At 40.5% G+C, this 25,863-nt stretch overlaps 1 protein-coding gene across 3 annotated transcripts in view; it reads right to left on the bottom strand.

Annotated features, from left to right (window-relative positions):
* The window catches only part of LOC144826433 (transient receptor potential cation channel subfamily M member 7-like), a 1,864,676-nt gene that overhangs the window by 961,223 nt on the left and 877,590 nt on the right, over nucleotides 1–25,863 (bottom strand). For 2 of the 3 annotated variants that reach the window (XM_078684758.1, XM_078684760.1), the window contains exon 20: nucleotides 6,551–6,679. In XM_078684758.1, the coding sequence (XP_078540884.1) occupies nucleotides 6,551–6,679 (129 nt within the window). Of the gene's footprint in view, nucleotides 1–6,550; nucleotides 6,680–25,863 lie in introns of those variants that run through there. The other variant, XM_078684759.1, reaches the window with a different exon arrangement.

The following is a 25,863-nucleotide window of genomic DNA, read 5'->3' on the forward strand; positions in this document are numbered from 1 at the left end:
CGTTCCCAGTTCCTTTTGCTCTTATTAGTGGTGCAATTTATTTTTTTGATATTGCAACTTATACAACATGGATAAGCAACGTTTTTGAGTTGCATGTTGATTATGTAGCTGAAATTCCGCAAGTTCTGATTGGAATCCTGGAATATTATTGGACAGGGTGGCTGCAGCATATGCCAGGTAAAATACATCTAGTGTGGGTGTGCGGGACTCACTTTTGTACTGGGCTAAGATTAGGAATTGTCCATCTCCTTATAAGTGTCCAATCAGTGATGCAACATTAGCCCCCACAGCCCCTGAGCTCCAGGCAGCCCAGAGATCCAGGGGGCACCCTCGAGAACTGTGCACTGGGGCGGGCCCCTGGCCTGAGAGCGCCTGACTGGCTCAGAGGGGGCCCTCCTTTGACTTTGCAGTTTTGTTACACCACTGTGTCCCATCTGTTGTAGCTCAATCATCAGGGATTCAAGTACACTTTGATAAGGGGCAAGAGTGTGTTTTGAATGAAACTTTTTCTGCTTAGGAGATCAGTGTTACAGATGCATGTTGGTGCATGCATCTCCAAGTTCAGCAGGTCTCCTCTGCTGTGCGTACCTCTCTTTGTGACCTCAACATATCCAGTGGTAGTTGGATTCGCTATGTTCCTGATTGAGATTGTTCTCTATCTAGTATTAGCTGGGGAAAAGACCTCAATTATTAGAATCCATAACTCAGATATTGCCCCTGGGCCGCAAGGTAATTTGCCTTCATACTCGGAACCTGAAACTCTCCCCCATCTCACGGCAGTTTGATTGATTGTATTATGACCCTCGCCTGCATGGCTCCTTACACCAACTGTATCACCAAAGCTGGTAATGTTCTGAAAAACTAGGAAATTAGTTGCATTGGAATATTTATGAAGAGATGCAGCAGTTTTGGCAGACCATTTATTTTAAACAGAGATATTCTGCCAACTAATTACAATTTATTTATTTATTAATACAATTTATAAAGCGCATACGTTTGCCCGTGGGCGTCTTGGCGCTAAGAATACTACGTAGGATCTCTGAGGGTGGCAGCATATAGCCATAAGAACTCATTACTGGTTGAACAACCATGTCTTCACCAGTTTCCTAAACTGGAGGAGGGATTGAACCGCTCGAATTGTCAGCGGGAGCAAGTTCCAGAGTCTGGCTGCAGACACCGTGAGACACCTGTCTCCCCAAGTGACCGTCCTAGTGTGTGGTACTGCTAGTTGATGCAATAACATCGATCTCAGTTGTCTTGACGGGCAGTAGGTGGAGAGCTGCTCTTGCAGAAACCTTGGGCCTTGGTTATGAATTGCTTTGAACGTTAGATAAAGTGCCTTGAATTTAATACGGTTTTTAATTGATAACCAGTGGTAGCTTTTAATTATATGACTAACTGATTTGAGTTTTGGAAAGTAATCTTGCTCCAAGTTTTGATCCAAGTTCTAATGTTTTTATCTACATTCGGACCATAGCACCTACAGAGATGTCATTCCAGGTTAGGAGAAACGCTATTTCAAGTGCTGATGTGGATGGTCTCTCATCCTTCCTGTATTCTCTTTCTTATGCATACCTGCACCTAAATGTTATATGTCTGCAGCATCTCTGAAATCCCTACGGTTAGCATTGATTTCGGCATGAGTTGTAGTGTTATTCGAGACCTCATAGCATTCTGCTAAAGCCTTCAGATCTGCTTCGAATCAATTTAGTTGATCTTAATACCAACACGGATCTAATAGTGCCTCTGTTGGGAAATGCCTGCTATGGAATTGTAATTCATCTGATGAGATTTTAGGAGTTAGCTGGAGTGGGTAGTAGTCCAAGAGCGAACATAGTTGGTATATTATATCAGATATCCATAGCATAGCATGGTTTTTGTGATTGTGCCTGATAGTCCATCCCTGCCCTGGATCTGTCTAACTATAGGACTAGAGTAGTAGGCATATATCTGCCTGAGAGGATCCTTTGTACCTCTGAATGAAAAGGCACAGATTTAGTACCAGGTCCAAGAAAACAGTGGAGTCTATGTTTGGTCCATTTGTTTGAGCATGACCCTGTGCCCCAACAGATGACCCTGTAGTAATACATATTTTACCTCATGGTATATCTACTGGTTTTCTAGTCTGAAATCTAATGATCAGCATGTACATATTCATACCAGGTGGAAGTATGAGCTCTCCTATGGAAGTATATATTTTTTTCCCCAGTGACAAGCTATGGGGATCTTCTTGACAGGTGTTTCATGGAGCATAGCGAAGTCAATTTCATGTCTTTCTAGATATGCCTGCACTTGGAGTGTTGTTTTAGGACTGGTAAATCCTCTTATGTTCCAAGATACAAAGGACATTTTAATCTCCCAAGCCATAACTGTGCCATGTAGATTTATCTTATGTTGAACAGATGTGGTTCGTGTTACCTTTTAGTGGTAGCATTTGCACGTGTAGCGTCCTATGTTTATGCCTGCACATTGTTAAGAACCCCTATCTCACAGCCCACCCTCCCACACTCAAACCCCGACTCTCAGAGAACTAATCCTAAGCAGCCAACAAAATAGGAGAATTAACATAACCAATGTCTGTGTTTAACAAATGGAAGCATTTTGCCTCTGGGGTTTACAATAGAATCAGGTTTCTGACCTCTCTTCACAATACAGAGAGAATGGGTAGAATTCTCTATGGCGAGTGAGTATCATCTCAATCTCCACATTTCAGTCTAATCAGAGGACACCCTGACGTGCTCTCCTCAGAATTTTATTCTGGTCAGATCTTTCGTTGATGCACTTAAAATTATCAAAACTTACTCAGAAGGAGTAGTTTCTGTCCTGTAACTTCAGTTCTGTAGTAGGGGTATCTCTGTTATAGTCATAATCTAGTGAATAGTCCCGCCCATGTGCGAGGACCCCGGCAATCAAAAATAATCTCTTAAATTGTCAAAAAATTGCAAAACTGCAAAGACACTTAAGAGAGAATTTAAAGACAAATAATGCAGCCTATATCCACAGGCTACACTGTCCAGTACTTCAACTAGAAATTCCACCAAAAATCCACAAACAGCAAAGCCTGTCCAGATTTCCCTTGCTTTAACAGCAAAACCCCTCTGGAATGATAGAGAGGAAGGCATGGACAGACAAGCCCCATAGGCTGCCATTATGTGGCTTAAATAGGGTACTGTGCCTTTAAGAGAACTTTCCAGAACTTCTCCCAGTATCCCAGAATGCATAGCAGGTCCCTCTCACTTTCAGTTCTTTTTGAAGGCGTAACACGCCAGACCTGTCGCATTCCTTAAATGAACATCTCTCTCCACCGGGAAGGCGGGAAGGCGCTTATGACTATAACAGAGATACCCCTACTACAGAACCGGAGTTACAGGACAGAAACTACTCCTTCCCTGTGTATAGTCATAATCTAGTGAATAGAATGGCAAGCCCATCCCCACACCAAAGCGGCGGTGGAGGAAAGAGAATTAACACCACTATTGTGCGAACAGATTTCGCAGCGAAGCCTGCCCAACCTGAGCGTCTGCCCTGGCATCAGTGTCCAGGCAGTAATGCTTAGCAAAGGTATGGACCGACTTCCAAGTGGCCGCCTTGCAGATTTCTGCAATCGGAACATTACGGAGCAATGCTGTCGTGGCAGCTTTGTCCCTGGTGGAATGAGCCTTAGGCTTACCTCCTAAGGTCTTATTAGCTTTTTGGTAACACAATTGTATGCAGGACACAATCCACCTAGAGATAGACTGCTTAGAGGTCGCAAGACCCGTCCTGACTGATCCATAATTGATAAACAATTGGTCAGACCTACGAATATCTTTGGTTTTATCCAGATAAAATTTCAACACCCTCCTAACATCCAGGGAATGTAACGACCTTTCCGCTGGAGATGAAGGATTCTGAAAAAACGTAGGCAAAGTTATGGTCTGGTTGACATGAAAATCAGAAATAACCTTGGGAAGAAATTTAGGGTGAGTACGCATAACAACCTTAGCAGCATGAAATACAGTATAAGGTTCTTGGCAACACAGCGCCTGAATTTCACTCACCCTGCGGGCCGATGTAATGGCCACGAGGAACGCCGCCTTCCAGGACAGGTGCTGCAACGAAGCCTTATGAATAGGTTCAAAAGGCTCCTTCATCAACCTGGACAGCACCACATTCAATTCCCATGAAGGCGAAGGAAGCCTGGCAGGAGGGAACACTTTCTTCAAGCCTTCCAAAAAATCTTTGATCACAGGGATCTGGAAGAAGGAAGTCTGCGAAGGGCATTTCCTGTAGGCAGTCAAAGCAGCAAGATGAACCTTAATAGAATGGACATTAAGGCCAGACTGCGCCAACTGTAGAAGATAAGGAAGGATGACATCTTCCTTACAAGTCGTCGGATCATAGTTCTTAGACTTGCACCAGATACAAAATCTCTTCCACTTGTACGCATAGGAAGTCCTAGTGGAAGGTCTCTTAGACTCCTTCAGTATGTCCATACAATCTGCAGGGAGATTCAAATGACCATATTGCACTATCTCAGGAGCCATGCTGCCAAACTCAAAGACGAGAGGTGGGGGTGCAACATCAGCCCCCCGAACTTCGTGAGAAGGTCCGGCCTGCACGGCAGCCGAATGTGAGGAAGGAGAGACCGGTGAAGCAGGTCCGTGAACCACCACTGTCTGGGCCATTCCGGGGCAATCAGTATCATCCGCGCCCTGGACTGGGACAGCTTGATGAGAACCGTCGGAATCAGGGGAATGGGTGGAAAAGCGTACAGAAAGCTGTTCGACCAGTTGATCCATAACGCATTCCCCAGCGTCCCCGGCTGGTAGTACCTGGAGGCGAAGCCTCGGCATTTGCTGTTTTCGGCGGTGGCGAACAGATCTACGTCTGGAGTCCCCCACCGTGCGAAGACGTCTTCTAGTACTTCATCATTTATGACCCATTTGTGGTTTTCCTGAATCAGTCTGCTCAGTGCGTCCGCCTGAACATTCTGCACACCTGGCAGATGGGTAGCCGTTATCGTCAGTCCTCGAGCCAGAAGCCAACGCCAGATCGCCTGCGCCTCCTGCGACAGGGTGCGTGACCTTGAGCCTCCCTGCTTGTTGAGGTAATACATTGTGGTCGTATTGTCCGTTTGTACAAGTAGAGAGTTGGTCTGGAAGGACGGGAGAAAGGCCTTCAGTGCCAAGTGAACAGCTCTGAGTTCCAGGAAATTGATGTGGTACGTGGACTCCGTCGGGGACCACGTCCCTTGAATCTGTAGGTCTCCGGAATGCGCTGCCCAGCCCTGGAGAGAAGCATCCGTCACAATAACCTGAGTGGGAATGTCCTTGTGGAAGGGAACCCCTCTGAGGAGATTCTCCGCTGAACACCACCACGTCAGAGACTGAAGAGCGTGCAGAGATAGACGTATCTTGTCGTCCCAAGATCCTCTCCTCTGATCCCACTGATCCTCCAAGCACCCTTGCAACGGTCTCATGTGCAGCCGTGCATGAGGCGTAAGGAAGATACATGAGGCCATCGATCCTAGTAGAGAAGACACCGTCCTCACTGTCGTTCTGGGATACTGGGAGAAGTTCTGGGAAGTTCTCTTAAAGGCACAGTACCCTATTTAAGCCACATAATGGCAGCCTATGGGGCTTGTCTGTCCATGCCTTCCTCTCTATCATTCCAGAGGGGTTTTGCTGTTAAAGCAAGGAAAATCTGGACAGGCTTTGCTGTTTGTGGATTTTTGGTGGAATTTCTAGTTGAAGTACTGGACAGTGTAGCCTGTGGATATAGGCTGCATTATTTGTCTTTAAATTCTCTCTTAAGTGTCTTTGCAGTTCTGCAATTTTTTGACAATTTAAGAGATTATTTTTGATTGCCGGGGTCCTCGCACATGGGCGGGACTATTCACTAGATTATGACTATACACAGAGATCCCCTACTACAGAAACATAGTTTCAGATGTAGAAAGGGCATTACAATTCACAAATCCTCCGAATCCCTCCAATTCACCACTGCCTCCTCTTAAACAATCAAAAAAAGAAACTTTCTCTTTGAACACAGGTCCGTTTCCTAAGGCTACATTCAGGAACAAACCCTGCTTTTTTACAAAGCAATCACAGACCGTCTGCTGACACCAGCTATCCCTGTGACGGCAGCGAATCACAGTACGTCGTAATTTGTGACGTACCTCTTTATTGTTCATAAAGTAGGTGGAATTGGAATCCATTATGATTTTTTATTTTAATGAGCTGGCCTATTAGTTTGTGGGTCAGTTTGCAAAACACCATACTGCTCACAACATTATTGATTTCGAATTGTGACCAGTACTTTTGTAACCAGTGTTTACTACATGTGGTCCATATTTCTCTATGTCACGGCAAAATGTAACATTACTCTGTGTGCATTCTGCTAAAATAGAACAGCAACAAAAGAGTAGTCATTTTATCCTAGACAATTGTAAAAATAAATAGATGATTCAGAGCCAAATGCTTTCTTCGAATTATTTACATTCATTTCAAAGGTGCAACTGTGAATTAGTGACTGCATTTGCAGAAAAAAAGAGAATCTTTTACAGTACCTCACGAATCTTCTCAACTGCAGTTGTGAAAATGTAGAGAATAACAATCCATTCTTGTACAGATGGTAAATCCTCCATTTCTACAAGAACTACATAGGTATACAGCATCAGGAATCCCAAGTATGCCAACTATAAGAAGGAGAAATAAAGTGCATTACATTTATTTGTGGTCATATCATTCTTATCATCGTAATTTCCCCACATTGTGACTTTCAAAAAGCATAAAACATTGGGCAAAGGTTGATCAGGGCTAAATATTTAACCCCTTCCCCCGTTTGAGTGCAGAGGATGAGACATTCACATCTACATTACCTCCCCTGTGTAAAGAACAAAACAAATCATCCTCTTGGGGAATCTCTGGTGCTTGCACCACAGGCTTGATCACTTGGGGTTTCAGCAGAGGCTGATGCTGAAGCCCTTCTGTGTTTGCCCCCAGCACCAATGCCCTCCCACGCACAAAAAATTGTGTCAGACACCGGGGCATTCTGACATTATTGATGTACCAAACAATGTAGCTGCTGGAAACAGGTGATTCGCAGCAAGTGTCAAAGGGGATATCTTGATTATTGCCTCTCGCTGGTGGATTTCTGGTCCACACCATGATCCTCAAGCAGGAATGTACTACAACAAGGAAGTGTTTGAAGGGCGTGAATTTCAGACCCCCCCTTGGCATAGAGGCTAACCCTCCCCCAGCCCCCATCATGGACATTATCCAATTATTTTGAGCATTTTTACTTCCTGGGTGAGTGATAATCTTAGTCTCCCCCAAGGAAAGGAAAACTGTGCCCACACATCTTGTTTTTTTGTGTTTGAGCCTGGGACGTTGTGCTGGCATTGGGGTGACTATTCACAAGAGGGGAACCTCTGGAAAGGGGGCACTCACCCCTTTCCAACTGTTCCCCTCTAGAAAGTATTCCTGCTCAGGGATTTCAACCACTATATTTTTTTTTAGGGGGGAGAGGGGTCATACATAATTCATTTTGAGCGTTTTCGGTTCCTTAGGGGAGCTGATCAGGAACTGGTCCCCTGATCTGCGCCCCCTGTGAAGAGAAAACAGTGGCAGCCATCTTGAGTTTTTTTGTGCTTTCACTTGGAGCTCTGTGCAAATCCCCTGGCCAATTAAATCATACGAAGAGTAGCACTGGAAAGGGGAACGTTTAACTTTACAATGGTGCCCTTCTAGGAAGGATTTCTGCCTTGGGATTGTGGCCAGACAGCCATTTTGTATATTGGTGCTCTGTGCTGTGGGGTCTTGCTACCAGCACCCAAGGGCAAATATAAAGTGTGACCAAATCTTTTGTCAGGCGAATTTTGCCTATGAATTGTATAATCCTGTTTTGAAAGTACATGGGGGCTTGTGCCCGAATTGTTTTTGGTTGTTCGATCACAATCCTCATTTCTACAGTTTCGATTGGTTGCTGCTTTGAGTACTCTTATTATAATTGCATCTAATTTTTTCTATTTACTGTGTGATGTTGCAAGCTGAAGTAGTAGTTCTTTCTTTAACCTCCTCTGTAGGGGATTTTTGTCTGTATGTGAAGGCTACATCCTGATCGAGTTTAATTACAATTAATTGGTTGCTTTCAGCGTCATGCTGCCGCTAATGCTTTGGCAGCCCCCTCACTTGCAAAACATTGCATTCTCATTTTCGGCTCAAATCACAGACACTTACCAGTATCCGCAGTGCATACATTTTTCAATGAGTACCTCTGCACTCTGTCTATCACACAGTATGTGAAGACAAACGTTTTAGATAGTAAACAGACAAGGCCCGAGCAGCCGTCATTTAAAGAGACACCATACAGCAGATAATGAAGGAGAGCTCAGAGGCCGGTGCTGATACTCAGGACTGCGTCTGAGGAAAAGGATCATATTATGAGTCACACTACAGAAGTGATTTTTAGGTCTCGCCTAGCGATGCAGCGCATCCGCTGCTCGCTTGCGAGACCTACTGTCATCGCTTTTCTTTTGGAAGTGGGGTTGGTGCCCGCCTTGTCTTCCTTAGGCCCTGCCCACCCGGACTGGATATTTTGCTCGCACACAGCACCAGTCAGTGCATGCACGAACAGTGGCTCACTCTCTCACCTGGGCCATCAGCGCAACACAGGACCTTCAGGAAGTCTTCTAACATGGTCCACTGTTACGCCCTCAGCCCGACCAGGCCGCTGCACACTCACCGCTGTGTCCCGCATGTGCAGCCAAGTCCTCCGGCAGTGCAGCAGGTCACCGCTGATGCTCTGGAGCAGCGCTTCCGCCTCAACGTATTCGCATGTCACGGCCCACCAGGTGCCCTCAGCTGTCCGCTGCCTCAATCGCTTGCACAGCTTCGGCACTCACGGTACCGCAAGGGCCTGCATTCACAGTTGCATGAGTTTCAGAGCAATGTGCGTGTCTGCGTTCCGGGGCACACCAACAGCATTGGGTCCCTCCAGCATCCAGGCCACGCGTGTCACCGCGCTCTGACACCCTAGGCCTCACCGCTCATGCAGGTCACATGGCTCGATTTCTGCGCAATATTGTGCAGCGCATTGTTGGGGCAATTAATTCCTCCATAGTTACAGCAGCATCGACCCCAGATCTGTAGGATATGTAGAGGATAGTTTAGATGGCTATCAGGCTCGTCCAAATGGCAGCCACCTTGGTGTCAGACAAACTCCGCCTCTCCAAATCCTTGTCATTTTTAAAGAGTTTAACATGGCTTTTCTCCAATGTAATGCTTTCCAAGAATAACAGTACCTTGCCTTTAAAAAGTCAATGTTCTGGCCTTTTAGACAAAATTGCATTGTTTTCATATTAGGGCTTCCTGAAAGTTTATGAAGTTGTAGTTTCAAGATTTTCCCCTCAAATTCTTGTAGTCCTCCAATTGTAGTTTCGCTTTTATAACATTGTTCTCTTTCACAGAGACAGACATACTGGCACTTCCTTTTGTGCAGCAACCCAGACTCTTCACGGCCCAGCCAGAACTGGGTTCTAACGTGTACGGTTACTGTGTGACGTCACATAGAGTTTGCTTCTTGGTCATGCTTGTCTGGGATCAAGGCAGCCGTTTTTGCATTACTAGCCAGCTGACCACCATATGTGAAGCTTCTGGCCTTGGACCAAGGGGAAGTTGATCCAAAAATTAAAATAGCCCTTAATCTAAAGAGAATCCAAATTCTCACAAGAAAACCCCTGTCCTAACCAAACTACAGTGCCTGTTTCGTCTTTACATCAAAGAACTGAGCCCCATAGCCATTGCCAAGTTGTACTGCTGCACCCAAAACATTTCCAAAGTAGCAGAGGCCTCATACATTCTTTCTAAAACAATAGCGACACCCAAATACTGACTAAAGCAAAAGTGATCGTCAAAGATTGACCAACCGTGCTAAAAGCAGTACAAACGCTAATACACTCAATCAAGCAACAATGAGCACCAAACATTACCCAAAGCAGAAGTAATCCCCAAATACAGACAAAAAATGCTAAAAGCAGTGCAAAGCCTCATATTCTCCATCAAGCAACACTAAGCACCAAACATTGCCCAAACAGAACTGATTCCCAAAGACACACTAAGCCAACTAATGCACTGCCGATCCAAAATAGTCCATTTAGCAAATCTTAGCATTTGCACCGCCAATAGCTCAAAGTTTCACTAATGCGAGACCTATTGCATTGCAAATGCTTGTTTAGTTGGTGGTGTACCATCAGATAATGACTCTTCTTCCGGTGATTCTGAAGAACATGGCCATGCAGCACAGCAAGGCTGTTATGATGTCCCTTCACAAGCGCAACAACTGTGCTGCTGAGAATTAGGAGTAGGGTAGCCCAATCCTGAGTGCAAGCACGCAGACCACAACCAAAGTGCTTAAAAGGCAGCCTTCTAATACAAGTCCAGTCTCCAATTTCTCCTTTAATTGGATGTAAAGTTATTATTGCAATTGGTTGCCCACTGATTACTACCAACATTTTGTGGATGATGTTTTCTGTAACAAAATTGTGGAGCAAACAAATACCCATGTCCAACAGTTTTTGAGCGAGCATGGAGATACTCTGGCACCTCATTCTAGGGCACATCTATGAACCTCAATTTCACTTGCTGAAATAAATTGGGGGCCTTATACTGCCCATTGGAATATTGCACACACCATCAGTTTAATCTTAGTTCTTCTATTATAGTTTAGGCAACAAAGAGCTTCCCATCAATTCCCATAAGTAGAGTTCTTTTTGATTATGCAGTGAATGCTGCATTCCAGTGATACCTCCGGACTATCCATACCTTGACTGCCTCAGGGAAGAATATAGTGGTCGATGAATCTTTGACCCTTTTTAAAGGGTGCTGATGTTCAGGCAGTATTACTAAGCTTTGTATACTGAGTGATAGTTCATAGTTCCACTGGTCATGGATACAGCCTATGTAAATTATGCGGGTTGTTATTCCACATTAGGTATTAGTAAACAATTGCATTGGATCTTGCTCAATCATTCTGTAATAAAGGTTAAAACCTTTATGTGGACAATTTCTATATAGTAGACGGCTGTTTAGTTAGCTGTACAAAGCTGGCACAGTGTTTTGTGGGATAATTGAAAGTCATCACTATAGATTATATCAGGCACTTGTTTGTAAAAAGCTACAATAAGATCAGTGTAGTGCGTTGCAACTAACTTCTAGCTGAAAAATCCTCAGACTAATGGGAAGTACATATGGTCAATACAATTCATGATGAAAGCACTTTCCTGGTCGCAGTTCCGGGGTCAGTTGCAGTGCTTAATTTGCACCAGTGGTTTCTGGTGCTTAGCACCAGCACAGACTTATCAACAACACTAGTACTAGTAACAGAACTGACCACAACAATAGTCAATTATTCATTCAATAAAGATTAAAAATTACTACTTATTACCTGCCGCCCAAGTCATTCTTATAGCTTTGGGGGCCTCGAATTGTCTGAATTGTCACACCTGTCGGAGTATGATGGTTAGTAGTTGTTCGGGCTGGACTGTTCCCATGAGGCACAGGGTCAGACTGATTTGCATACGGACATGTCTGAACTGGGGTGGCTGAGTGGGCTAAAGAACGGTGATGGATTAAACACAGATCTTTTGACTGGGTGTGAGTGTTTGATTGGTTCAGATGCTCCGTCCATCACCACCCCCTTTTGTACCGCTTTGTTCGCCATAAATTGGCAGGGTATGCTCAGAAGTTGAGCCCCTTGCTCACTTTGCCACTGGATTCAAGCAAGCCTGGCTGAAGACGGCTGGAATGACAGAAACCAGTCCTAGGAAGCTTGATTACGGTCCAGGGAAGGCATGGTGTGGCAGTTCGGGCTGGACTGTTCCCATGAGGCACAGGTCAGACTGATTTGCATATGGCCATGTCTGAACTGGGGTGGCTGAGTGGGCTAAAGAACGGTGATGGATTAAACCCAGATCTGTTGACTGGGTGTGAGTGTTTGACTGGTTCAGATGCTCCGTCCATCACCACCCCCTTTTGTACCGCGTTACTATTATTGATAGCATGGCATTGGATATGTGTAGTGCAAGTTGTAGTGGCCTCCTGACAAGAGCGTTGGCACTTATATTTTTTATAAGTTAAGCACTGGATTCTGTTGGCCGAAGTGCATAAAACTAACTATATAACAGATTATAACAAGTATATGGGTGGAGATGATAAAACTGACCAGCTACTTCAATCATATGATGCAACTCTTAAATCTCGTACATGGAACAGAAAGATGGCTATCCACCTCAGTCATTTAGCAATGTATATGCTGTCTAACATCAGACTTCTAGGGGAAGATTGGTGCGCTGCATTGACTTTGAGCTGCCAATTATTGCTTGTCTTGCTGCTTTAGAAGCAATAGCTCTTGTTAGGGAGGTCTTTTCAAGGCTGCAGAATCAAAACTTTGCATACTGCATTCTTGTAACAAAGAAGAAGGGTCAACCATATTGCAGATGCAGTGTTTGTACTTTGCAAAGAAAGATGCAGGATGTGTGTTACTACTGTCCTCACTACCAGTGTAAGCTAGGGCTTTGTCTTCCAATTTGCTTAACTTTTTAGAACACAAAAGTGAAGTTCCTGGAAACTGGCTTGATGTAGAGCTGTCAGTTTTAAGAGTAAGTATGCGACTTTAAATAACTGTGAAGCATCCATATCTTCCATAGATTGATTCTTGACTTGCCTATGCAGCCTTTCAAATTGCTCCATCTAAATTGGACAATTGATCTAATGGTTCTCACACTAAGAACTACCATAATCCCTACCTGTTTTTCTTCCTCAATTCGGTTTCAGCCACTGTGTTTTCACAGTTGCTAAAAAACACACTTGGGTCATACTCGGGATCTGCTCGCTACCTTCATCGTCCATCAAAACAAGATAGCTGCTCTGCCTGACGTACTGACAAGTACATTTTAGTCAATGGCACAGTAAATAACAGCGGACTGGACAGTCGCCATGTTTTTCAGCAATAAACTGTCTGTCAAACCTGATGGAGCAAGGTAATGAATAAAATTGTGTTCACACTCTATTAACAAGCATGTGGTTAAATTATTAATCAACTTAGTTTTAAAATGCATTCATTCAGAAAACACGTGGGATTAACTTATGTGCTCTACGTTGCAGATGCGAAGAAAATAATAAACTAACCTTGTCTATTGTCTTTGTCAGTATTCAGTGCGGCCGTCTAACTAATAGCACGTGCTTATTTTGTGTGCTTACGTTATGTCTTTTATGTGACAAAAGCTCGTGGAGAATACCTGCGGTCTAAAAGAAGAAGGTAGATATAAATGCTGCTTTGTGTGCTCAGCTAGGTAACATAAATTAACGGGTTATTAATTAGCAAAGGGGGTGGGAAACAGAATGGGTCTCAATTCTCTAATTAATTGATGTCTTGTGTTTGTTTGAATAATAGTTTCCGAGTGAGGCCTAAAGCATGCAAAGAAATGGCATTACGAAAACTTGTCCAGAGTGGAGCCTTGCACATATTCAGAAGCGGAAACTTTTACCACGTTGACATTTTTGTCAGAAAATGCAGTTTAATAAGTTGTGCTGAACGTGCTCTGAGAGAATGGCTCAAGGACAGGAAACCAGCAAGATTGCCAAGGCAAGGAAGTCGTGGACTGTATCTCGAGAGAAATGTTTCTCTTTTGAGGAAGCCATATGACACGAAAGCAAAGGACAATTGGGCTTAAGAAAAGCCTGAACTTGGTTTAGAAACGGAGATGACCTAACGCCTTAATCGTGGACTGACATGGCGCAGCCAATGAGCGGCGTGGATTTCTGAGAAAATATGTAATTTGTAGAAAGTTTAGCTAGATAGAAAGGTATAAAACCTGACCTCATGGGCAGGACAGGGCCTGCTCGTTTTCCGATTCCTGATTGACGTGACATGCTGTCGGACTTCTGGCTCACGTAAGGACAGCAGTCTTGAATTGATTTTTCCTTTCTAGGTGGAGCAAGAATAGTCAGGGAAATAGTTTGAGGGAATGGAAACTGTTATTTTGTTTTAATTCATGCTCACTGATTTGCTTTAAAGATGTCAGTCTAATAAATCATTTGCTTATAAATGCTGCTTTCTTATTGCTAATAAAATAAAGAATCATAAAAATGCTCTTTCTTAATCAATAAAGTTAAAATAAAATTAGATTTTGAAACGACAAGCTGGTCTTTTTTATTCATGGTCTAGTTACCATCAGTTGATCCATTTGCCTAAGTGACTTAATTAAAAGGATAAATGTTTAAAACCATGGTGAGAAAAGATAAACTGCAGTTGTATATAAATTTGTAAATAGTTTGTGAATAGTTCTGTTTAATTAGGTCACATGATTCAGTCGCCCAAAATTGTCACTTAGGTTTATGGGCCCTTGTAAGAGATTCATGATTAATGGAAAGTATTGTGGTGATAGGTAGTGTTGTTGAGACAGTTTTTCATTAGGGGCGCTGGATCAATTCCTTGGTAGCAGAGTTACGGTTACTATGGTAACTGACATGCTACATGGTAATTACATAGGATCGATGTTTAACATATGTTGAGTCTGTTCAGTTGTTATATGTAGTCGAAGGTTTTTTTCCAGCAGTGTGAAAATTCCTAGTTGTGCCGGCAAGCGTAGTGTAACAGGTGAAGTTGCACAGTGCATTTGTTCTGTTTCAAAATAGTGGTATTGACATATATCACTAGTGTTGTGGATGTACAACACAAGTTTAGGGATTTTAAGTGTGTAAGGTAAAATGTATAGTGAGGATTGTCTATGAAATTGTAGCTTTCGAGTATAGGGACTGGTGTCCTGTTTTAAAACTCACTGTGAAAAAAGTAGTAGAATGTATCCAAGCTTGAGTGAAGGGTAAGGAAGTGTCGTCTATCTTACTGGCGAGTGAGGATTTCTAGCGTGGGTTAAAGTCCTACCAAGATTCATGTATGCATGGTTAGGGATTTTTCCGTTTGAATGTGCGTAAATGATTTTGTAATATACGACCAGGTGAAATTTTGAATTGTTACTATATGTGCATTCAGAGAGTAACAAGTTCGTTATTGCTTGTTAGAAGGGTAGAGTAGCCTTACTTTAGCACGAATTTAAATATTCTGTGAGAATAGCGTCGTCTATTTCACGCAAAAGAATACCTGAATGATTGGGAAAGCTATCACTTTATTTAGTGAAACAGAAAAATGGTTTGTTTTTGTGGAGTTACTAACTGAATTCCATTGAAAAGATTTGGAAAAAATGGCGCTGTGAAAATATTTTGTAAAGGAGGTGTCAGTGTCAGTGTCAGAGCGGAGCGAGGATAGAGAAGCTGCAGCGGCAGTATACGTCACTAGTGTCGCACTGTGATTGGCTAACATACGTCACAGTCTGCGCACTGATTGGTTCACGTGACTAAGGCAAGCTTACAGTTGATTGACTCTTCCTGAAAAGCAGCAATTCTATTGGTTGACCAGAATACTGACGTAGCTTAACCTGATTGGCTTGTTATTGAGTTTTGCGCACGGATTGGTTGGTTTTGCGGAACAACAAGGAAATAGTTACGATCTTTTCAGAAGCAAGCGGAATTGTTTAAAAACATGGATTATTATTATATAAAAGAGAAAAAGAATCTTGCTTTCTTAGTTTCAGAAATTGAAAAATAAATTGAAACGCGAAGTGGAAGATTAATTAATAAGTACAAAACACCTGCAGCTTATATGTTAGGTGAATATGGTTATCATACTTGTCTTTGGATTGAGAATTGGATGGAATATACCAAAAATGATGGTGTATTAGCATGGCCCGAAGATGGATCATTTAACATTAAGGTTTTGAAAAACTTAAGAGAAAAAATGATGGCTCTTGTACCAAGACCTAGACCTACTCAATTTGAGGCTTTAGCTGAATGGGAGGATGAAATGTTTGAATTAGAACGAGAAAGTAGAGGTGTAACAAGAGGTACTAGATTAGACATTAATAGGGAAACTCATGAGGATAGAATGCGTCGATGGAGACGTGCAGAAATGTGTGATGGTTTGTATCCAGCGAGATTTGGTGAAGCAACTGATCAAAAGGGTAATCAAAAGAAAAATAATAATGGTGAAGAAAGTGATTTAGAAGATGCAGTTTTAGAAGAAATTTTTATTACAAAACCGAAACCGCCACCTTGTCAACCAGTTTGTTCATGGTCTTCCCCAAGAGTTCCTCCAGGAACTTCCCCGAGTGCTCCTCCAAGAGAAATTATTGATGAGACATCACCTAGATTAAATCAGAATAGTGGAAAAACTCCTGAAAGAGTAGACACAAGGTCTAATTCTAGTATATCAGGGGGAAACTAGAAATTATGCTGAAACCCCAGTTCAGAGAAATGAAACCCCAAGAAATGTAATGAGAACAGAAAGAAGTGAGGAATTACCAAATACCTCAGAATATTTCCGATCAAAAGATGAATTAATACAGCAGTTAACTAAAACCATGGAAGCAGTAACAGTACCAGTAAAGATTGGGCCTGTTCTTCCAGTATTTGATCAAAGGGAAGTTAGACATTCAGCGTTAACTGTTCCATTAAATGCAGAAATTCAGAAAGTGGCTGAAAATTTTTATTCAGAATTAACTGAAATTCACCGAGAGAAAACAATAATGCCCGACTTAACTTTTAATCAAAGTTTGTCAAAAAAAACTCCATCTGGTGCAGAATCTGATTCTGGAACTCCGGAAAAGAGCATAAATAAAATAGATTTAACAAATACCCCACAAAGCCCAGAATTTAAATTACTTGATGTTGCAAAGTTGAAGGCGGATTTGGAGGAGTTGATTATTGGTACAATTAGGACTGACAGCTTGAAGCTATATCAGGATGATGAATTATTATTTATTTGTAAAAGTATACAATGGAAAACGAAAACCAAGTATGATCAATTAGAAGAAATGGCAGCTGAATTAAAAGTAGATTTAAGTAGACAGAACAATTTGCAGAAGCATTATAGAGTGGATTTCTCTGAAAAAGATATTGAAAACATGAATACCACAGGAAGAATTATTCATATAAAAGATTTAATTGTGTTTCTAAAAAGATTGGGTGAATTAAGTAAATGGACAGTAAAATGGACAAAGAAAAGAGAGGAAGACAAAAGAGAAAGAGGAGAAGTAGCAAATGAGTTTCCAATGAGAGAAATACCAGGAGGAGGGTATGTGCATGTTCCTTGGACAAGACAGGATATTTTATTGTTCACAAATGATTTTCCTCGGGTGAGAGAAAAACCTGTGGAATGGTATCGACAAGTAGACAGATTTGTGAAAGTTTCAAAAGTTCTGTGGATTGATCTTGATGGATTTTTTAACATAGTTGTCCCATCAGATCTATGGACAGAATGTAACATTTCTATAGATTGGCCTAAAGAAGAACCTGCTCGAGATAAGGTAACGGGTGCTCCTTCATCAGATGTATGAATCTGTACGAAAAGGTAATTGTGTGGTTGAAAAACAAGATTCCTCCGAAAGAAGTAGATTGGGTTAAAATAGATAGAACAAATCAAGAACCAAAAGAATCAGTGCATTCATTTTATGAAAGATTACTGCTGGTATTTAAACAATACAGTGGTTATGAAAAAATTGAGTGAAAAGGATATGAGCCATTTCATATACAGATTTGTTTATGGCCTAAGACCTGAAATTGGTGAAATGATAAGATCTGGAATAGTTGGCTGGCAATCACTCTCAGTAGACGACATTTTGAGAAAAGCAAAATACTGTAGTGATGAATTAGATGCTAAACAAAAGAAGCTAAAAGAAAAAGCTATGTGGGCACAGGTGAAAGTGGCTGAACAGCAAATAGCAACTCAAAAATGTTTATTACAATCAAGGGAAATTTAAAGGTAATTATAATAAGCCAAGATTGATGGGAAATATTGAAGAATTAAAGCAAAAACTCCCATGTTTTAATTGCGGCGAAATTGGACACTGGAAGCGCGAATGTAAGAATCCGCCCAGAAATGTTAAAAATGCATCATTAAATCCACAGATGCAGAATGAGATAAATCTGCAGCAACAGCTACAGCGACAGGTAGTGAATCAGCAAAGTCAGATTCCACAACCGCCACTTCCAAACTGTGTAAATGTGCAGAGATTCAATTCAGAAACAGAATTCTGCGGAGGTGAACAGGTAAACAGATCGCCAAGAGTGAATGTGTCAAATGTTTCTCAACAGTATTGGTTAAAAGAAAATGGAGGGAGTGATTCTGAGTATTACTTATGACGGTGCCTGAGAGAGGAGGAAGAGTGTGTGCTTGGAGCCACTCTTGAGGTAGATCAGGCTGGTCCATTTGTAAATGGTAAAGTGAATGATGTAGAAATCACTTTTCTAGTGGACACTGGTGCTACCCGTTCTACTGTTAGATCAGTGGAAATAGAAAACCTGCCTCTCTCTGGTGATAAGATCCAAGTAGTTGGTGTAGCTAATCAACAAATTAAAACAGCTAGAACAGAACCAGTTGAAGTTGAAATTGGTAAATTTAAGGACATGCATAGATTTGTAGTTTGTAACAGCAGTCCTGTAAACCTGTTAGGAAGGGACATACTTTGTAAGATGAACTGTAAAATATATTGCTCACCGGAAGGTATTGAGCTCCAAACTCAAGAAGAAGATGGGTTTTATAAGTTAACAATGTTAATGGTTGAAGCTGAAGAAAGTAAATTATTTCCTGTATTTGATAAAAATAATCTACCTGAAGAATTAAAAGAGACAGTTAATGTTAAAATTTGGGATTTCACTGGAAACGAAATGGGTTTGATGGAAAATGTAGACCCAGTAAAAATATCAGTAAAACAAGGAGTAGATTATCCAAACATTCCTCAGTATAAAATGAAAGCAGAAGTTATTGAAGGAGTAATTCCTGTAATTGATAAATTCATAAAACAAGGTGTTCTAAAAGAAATTGAGAGTAGTCCATGTAATTCACCGATTATGGGAATCAAAAAGCCAAATGGAACTTTCAGGATTGTTCAAGACCTGAGAAAGGTTAACAAAATTGTCATTCCATGTTGCCCAGTTGTGCCAAACCCAGCGGTAATTCTTTATCAGATTCCGCATGATGCAGAATGGTATACAGTTATAGATCTTTATAATGCCTTCTTTACTGTTCCATTGCATCCAGAAAGCCAACACATTTTTGCGTTCATGTTCCAAGACCGTATCCTAGCTTGGTGCCGTATCCCTCAAGGGTACACAGAAAGTCCATCTATTTTTAATCAGTTGCTAAAGAAATCCTTGGAAAATCTAGATTTACCTGGAAAATCAACATTAGTGCAGTATATTGATGATCTCCTTGTAGCTGCAAAAACACGAGATAACTGTGTAACAGATACCATTACTCTTTTAAATCATTTGGCAGATGAGGGACATAAAGTGTCTCCTGCAAAATTACAGTTTTGCAAACAAGAAGTAAAATACCTTGGTCACAGAATTGCAAAAGGAATTAGGCAAGTGACAACTGAGAGAATTAAAATGATTCAGGCAATGCAATCTCCAAAAACACAAAGACAGGTCAGAATGTTTCTAGGAATGGTAGGTTATTGTCGTCAATGGATTAGTGGATTTTCAGTAATTGCAAAACCACTACAGAGGTTGACAAAAGCAGACATAAAAGATCCGATTACCCTAACAGATACTGAGTTAGAAGCTTTTGAGCAGTTAAAGAAACGTTTGTGTGAAGCTCCAGCATTGGGAATGCCAGATTATGAAAAGGAATTTGAGCTGTATTGCAGTGAAAGAGAAGGATGTGCCTTATCCAATTCAAAGAAGTCTTTATTCGATTATTACATCATAAAAGACATGCATCACAATTTACAATGGCTAAAATACATGTATTATTTATAAAAATAATTTAAAATAGTATTAAAAACAATCTAAGACCATATTAAATCATTTATACAGAACTTCATTTGAAAGTTATTTTAAAAGTTTACAATAGATCCTTAGTTAAATAACCATAGTAAATACGGGCACAGTAACTAATTACACATTTGCACACAGTCAATGGAAGGCCTATGATTTTTAGGCTAGAGCCTAAGTCAAGTTGATGAACCTTGCTCTTAAGATCCAGGCCCAGCCTAAGTATTTTGCTACTCCAATTACAATCACGGGCGACATATCCGTCTTTAATATCCTACTGGCTGTTGCTACTGAACGTGTTCCCAACCTTCTACAAACTGGACTTGACCACTTTAATCTTGGGGCAACATACAGCGGGCAAACAAAAAGAAAATGATTTACACTTTCACCCTGTCCTGAGCACATAGGACAATGCCCAGACCCACCCTTACCCCACGTTTTAGTGAACTCCCTTAATGGCAATGAACCGCATCTGTATTGGTGAAATAATTTACAGTCCAGGGGCTTGGTTATAACATCCCAGTATTTTTCAAGACAGGAGACATCCTTCATAACAACAAAAGTACCAGTAAGGTTACTAACAGTCAATCCTGAATGTCTTTTTCCTACAACCCAATCCCAATATCGTAGCTTCAACTCCTTTTTGGGTGGGAAGGTTGCAGTATCGGGGTTTAACCATAGTTCTCCTATCCCCAAGGCACACAAGGTACTTCTTTAATCTTTGAACCAACCTATGTTAGAGGAGCCAGGAAGATCCCTGACCTCAATGCATGCTCTTGCATAAAGCAAAAGTTCGGGCGTTGTCCAAAGGCGACGCCAGAACGCTAACGGTCGCAATCTGGCTAGGTCCTCCACTGGTTGACACCCAAGATCGTACAAGAGTGGGATCCGCGGTGTTGACTGCGGGAGATGTGCCTTATCAGTTTTGATTCAAAGACATGGAAGATTGAGAAAGCCAATAGCATATTTCTCAGCTGTTCTTGATCATGTTGCAAAAGCATTACCAGGCTGCTTAAAAGCAGTGGCTGAAACAAGTGTGAGTCTAGAACAAAGTGAAGGGATAATAATGGGATTCCCTGTAAAAGTATATGTACCCCATTCAGTTGAAATTCTCCTCACCAGAAGCAAAACACAGCATTTGACAAGTAACAGGCTAACAAAATATGAAAAAGTAATTCTTGGATCAGATAACGTATCGATTGCAAGATGTGTGAATTTGAATCCTTCCACATTATTGCCTGATGGTACTGTAACAGAAATCAAAAATGAAAATGATATTGATCATGAATGCTTGGATGTATTGGAATATTGCACTAAACCCAGACAGGACATAAAAGATGTGCCATTAACTGAATCAGATTATGTTTATTTTGTTGATGGTTCATGCTTAAAAACAGATGAAGGTGTTCTGACTGCAGCATACTCTGTCTGCACAGTTGCAGATGTATTTGAAGCCTCCTGTCTCAAAGGAATTCGTTCAGCTCAAGTAGCAGAATTGATTGCTTTGATTCGTTCATGTGAAAAAGGAAAAGAGTTAAAAATTACCATAGTGACTGATAGTCAGTATGGATATGGCGTAGTACATGACTATGGCCAGCTCTGGTCTTCTGCGGGAACTCCTATCAGGAATGCAAAATTGATTAAAAGGCTAATTGACGGAATTCAGCTTCCAGAGAAAATTGCTGTTGTAAAATGCACAGCACACAAAAAAGGAGATGATTATATGACAAAAGGAAATGCATATGCTGATGAAATTGCAAAATTTTGTGCAAAGAATAATATGTCCATTAATCTGGAAAAAGACAATGAACATGTTTTGAACTCACTTATGCTAACATGTGTAGTTGAGACATGGCAAGGAGTAAAAGATTTACAAGATGAGGCAGATGATGAGGAGAAAGACACATGGTTAAAAGCAGGTTGCAGACAGAGAGAGGAAGATGAGATTTGGGTTTAAAAAGATGACAGACCAGTAATGCCAGATAGCATGATTGCTGACATGGCTCGAATGTATCATGGTCCAGGACATATTGGACGAGATTCAATGATCAGATTGTTTAGGCAGAAATGGTACAATCCAAAGTTCAGACTAATTGCAGAATCTTTTCGTCAGAGATGCTTGATCTGCCAGCAGATTAACCAAAACAGAAAAACAGTTGTGAGCATGGGAACCATAGGACGGGAGGGTGGTCCTTTTACCAGATTACAACTTGATTTAATTGACATGCCACCTCTTAACAAGTTGAGATATGTTTTGGTGATAATCTGTCTGTTTTCAAGATGGGTGGAAGCATTCCCAACACGTCACAATGATTCAGTTACTCTGGAAAAATTGCTTTTGAGAGAAATCATACCAAGGTATGGATTTCCAGTGACGGTCGAGACTGATCGTGGCACACATTTTGAAAACAGATTGCTAAAATTGATTTGTGAAGCTTTAGACATAAAGCAAAAGCTGCATTGTGCTTACAGACCAGAAGCATCAGGTGTTGTTGAACAAGTGAATGGCACAATCAAAAACAGAATAGTAAAAATGTGTTTAGCTACAGGAATGAAGTGGACTGATGCACTTCCACTTGTTTTGATGTCATTGAGAAGTACTCCAGATAGAAAAACAGGTTTAAGCCCCCACGAAATTCTCATGGGTAGTCATGAGGCAAGCATTTGTTCCAGTTGATAAACTATTGAGCATTAATGATAGCGTCATATTGGAGAACTGCAAAAACCTATCTGACGTGGTGACTTCTGTGTTCCATCAGGTGGGAACTGAAGTCATTACAAAAGAGAAGGAACAAGCTCATGATCTGTTACCAGAAGACTGGGTGAGAACAAAAGTTCACCGGAGAAGAAATTGTCTAGCACCCAGGTGGCAGAAGGCAAGACAGGTGATACTTGTCACAACAAATGCAGTAAAGTGTAGAGGATTGAAGAGATTGATTCATGCTAGTCACACCATACATGTGCCAGCTCCTGAAAATCCTGACGAAGGTGACACTACAGCTGACTCAGATTCTGAAGAAGAACCTGAAAGAAATCCAGATCCTGAAGATCGACAGGGAAGTCGACATCTGGAAAATTCAATTGCGAATGAGGCATTGAATGAAGAAATTGAAGAGATTGTGATACAAGACTCTGAAAATGATGAAGATCTGCTAGATCAAGAAGCAGAAAAAGAAGCTGAAAAGTGGTGATTCAAGATCAGGAGAGTATTGAAAAGCAGATTGGAAGCTCCGGAAGAAGGAAAGAAAATTCTGAATCTGGGAAGTTGGAGACAAAATTCCGAGTACCAGCTGTAAGGATGATGTTCCTAACAGAGTGAAGCTGCGCAGTAAAGAAGTACCTGGATCTAGAGTTGATATCACAGAAAGTGAATCGGATGAAAGTGATGATAAATCCAAAGTGAAAAGTTCAAGGAAAAGAGCTTGGAGAGCAGAGTGTAATCTTACTGAACCAAAGAAGAAATTATTAAGAAAAGGGGATAATTGGCCAGATGAAAATGAGAGTCTAAAATTCAAATTAGTGAACAGATCAAAAGAGCAAGTTAATGAGGTCTCAAGTCAGAAGGGTGGAGACTCAGATAAGAAAAATCAAGCAGGAAAGAAAATAGAAGTTATAATTAATAGAGCAAAGAGAGTAATAAAGCCTAATCAAAAGTATAAGTCACCTGAGTGGACTTATATTATTATCCCACCAGTAGTTGAAGTGAATAGCAGTAGCCAAGAAGATTTAGATGATACAAGTGATAATGATTGATTTTGTTCTGACACAAGGTTGAAGAAATTGTGTTAGGTGACACAAGGTCGAAGAAATTGTGTTAGCTGGAAAAACACATCAATGTAAGACATAAGGTCGAAGAAAAGCTGTTAGAAAATAAAGTTTAAAAAAAAAAGTAAAAAAGAGGGGTGTATATTTAGTAATTTTTAAATTTAAAAAATTTAGTTTTTTGTTTTGAAAAGCTCTTGTTTCTAAGTAAAGATGCCTTCTACGAATAGCAATTCGAGATGTTCTATTTTAAGAAGATGTTGCAAAATGTCTTCTATGTGTAATCCTAATAATTTTGGTTTGGTTGATTTTAGCTGTTATTTTTCCTTTTGGAATTGATAAAGAATTGTACAAGACTAATATGACTAGTAAAGCTGTGGTTAAACAAGACAGCCATGATATTGTGGGCAAAACTAACAGAATCATTGAGCATAAACCAGAGATTCACCAAGATAGATCTCTTGGAGATTTTTCTAGTAATACTTTTTCAAGACTTTTATCTGAATATGTTAAGGTGATGGATGTGAAAGATTGTTACATTTGTGTGAAATTACCTACTTCCGACTCTGAAGGTGTGACCTAGAACATGCTTCCTCTTACTTATGGCATCACTTGTAGTGTAATAGCTAGTTTGTTTTATCAAACAGGTCGGTTAGAATACTATTATTCTAATTATGATGAGATTTTTGCTAATTTAAAAGTTGATAACAGCTTGAATAAACTGAAACATGCTAAACAGATGAGGGAATTTTTCATAGTAACTAATGAACTTACTTATGAGTATGCTTTTAGAAATAATTTAACATGTAAATTGAGAACGGAAGAAAAATCTTTCTTAAACATGGTTGAAGAGAGAAGGGCAATTTATAAGCGAAATGAGATGCTGAAACAAACAAAATCTAAGTTTTGGCAGATTGAGGATGAAAAGCTCAATGGTAGAAGAACTGAAAATGTTGCAATTCATATAGACAAACCTGTTAGTGGAAAGCTTTGTATTAGAATAGATAACATATTGTTCGATAATTACTTTGTAGGTGCTAGTCAATGTGAAGATACCTATCAAATCTTAGGGGGTTGGGGATTTAAGGGAGGTAAAGATCCAATTTTTCCTGGAATATATTTTGTTTGTGGGAACAAAGATTATTTTAGTCTCCCAGACCACTGGTATGGGACCGGTTATGTTGGATTAGTTTTTTCCAAGATTTTTCATGTAGATAGAGATGCAAAAGGTTCTTTTGAAATCAGTAATCATCTGAGTAGATTTAAAAGGGAAAGCTTTTCATAAATTTTGGGAGATATATTTGGTGCAGTAATACCTATGGTGGGTATAACCCTGAATGCAGTTAAAATCAGAAAAACGTCTACAATTGTTGATAGATTATCAACTGATAGTGCAAGTGGATTTCAATTAGTGAATACAGAACTTATTGCCATGAGAAAGATGGTAATGCAGAACTGTCTTGCATTAGACATTCTGCTAGCTAAGGAAGGAGGAGTCTGTGGAATTTTACATGTTCAGCATTGCTGCACATATATTCCAGACAAGAGTCAGAATATAGAGATGTATATCAAGAATATAACAGAATTACATGCTGAGGTAGAACCTTTAGAAGATGAACATTTTTCAGAACGTTTAAGCAAAAGATTTGCAGCAATCAGAAACTGGATTTTAGAGATTGGTAGTTCAATTTTAGGTAAAATACTGTGTCCTTTAATAGTCATAGTCATAGTGATACTTTTGTTAAAAATTAGTTGCAAGAGAAAGAAATATCTAAGGGAAAAGAAAAGAATTTACAAACTCAGAAAAGAAAAAGAAATAGAATTAGAAGAGTTTCGTAGATCTCAATATGAGAGTTGCAGACAAACAGCTGAATTAAAAGTTTAGAAATACTCATATCAAAAAAGTCCAAAACATGTTCAAGGGTTGAAAATTTTCTAAAATTTTGGGTGTTGTTTGGTGATTTTGAAATCACCAGATGAGGGAGTTGATGGAGCAAGGTAATGAATACAATTTTGTTCAAACTCTGCAAAGTTAAACTTCCATAATAAATGTAACAGTATTAACAAGCATGTGGTGAAATTATTAATCAACTTAGTTTTAAAATGCATTCATTCAGAAAACACGTGGGATTAATTTATGTGCTCTACGTTGCAGATGCGAAGAAAATAATAAACTAACCTTGTCTATTGTCTTTGTCAGTATTAAGTTCGGCCGTCTAACTAATAGCAT

This window comes from Lissotriton helveticus, chromosome 3_2 (genome assembly GCF_964261635.1).
Source record: "Lissotriton helveticus chromosome 3_2, aLisHel1.1, whole genome shotgun sequence".
In the NCBI taxonomy this organism is placed as follows: domain Eukaryota; kingdom Metazoa; phylum Chordata; class Amphibia; order Caudata; family Salamandridae; genus Lissotriton; species Lissotriton helveticus.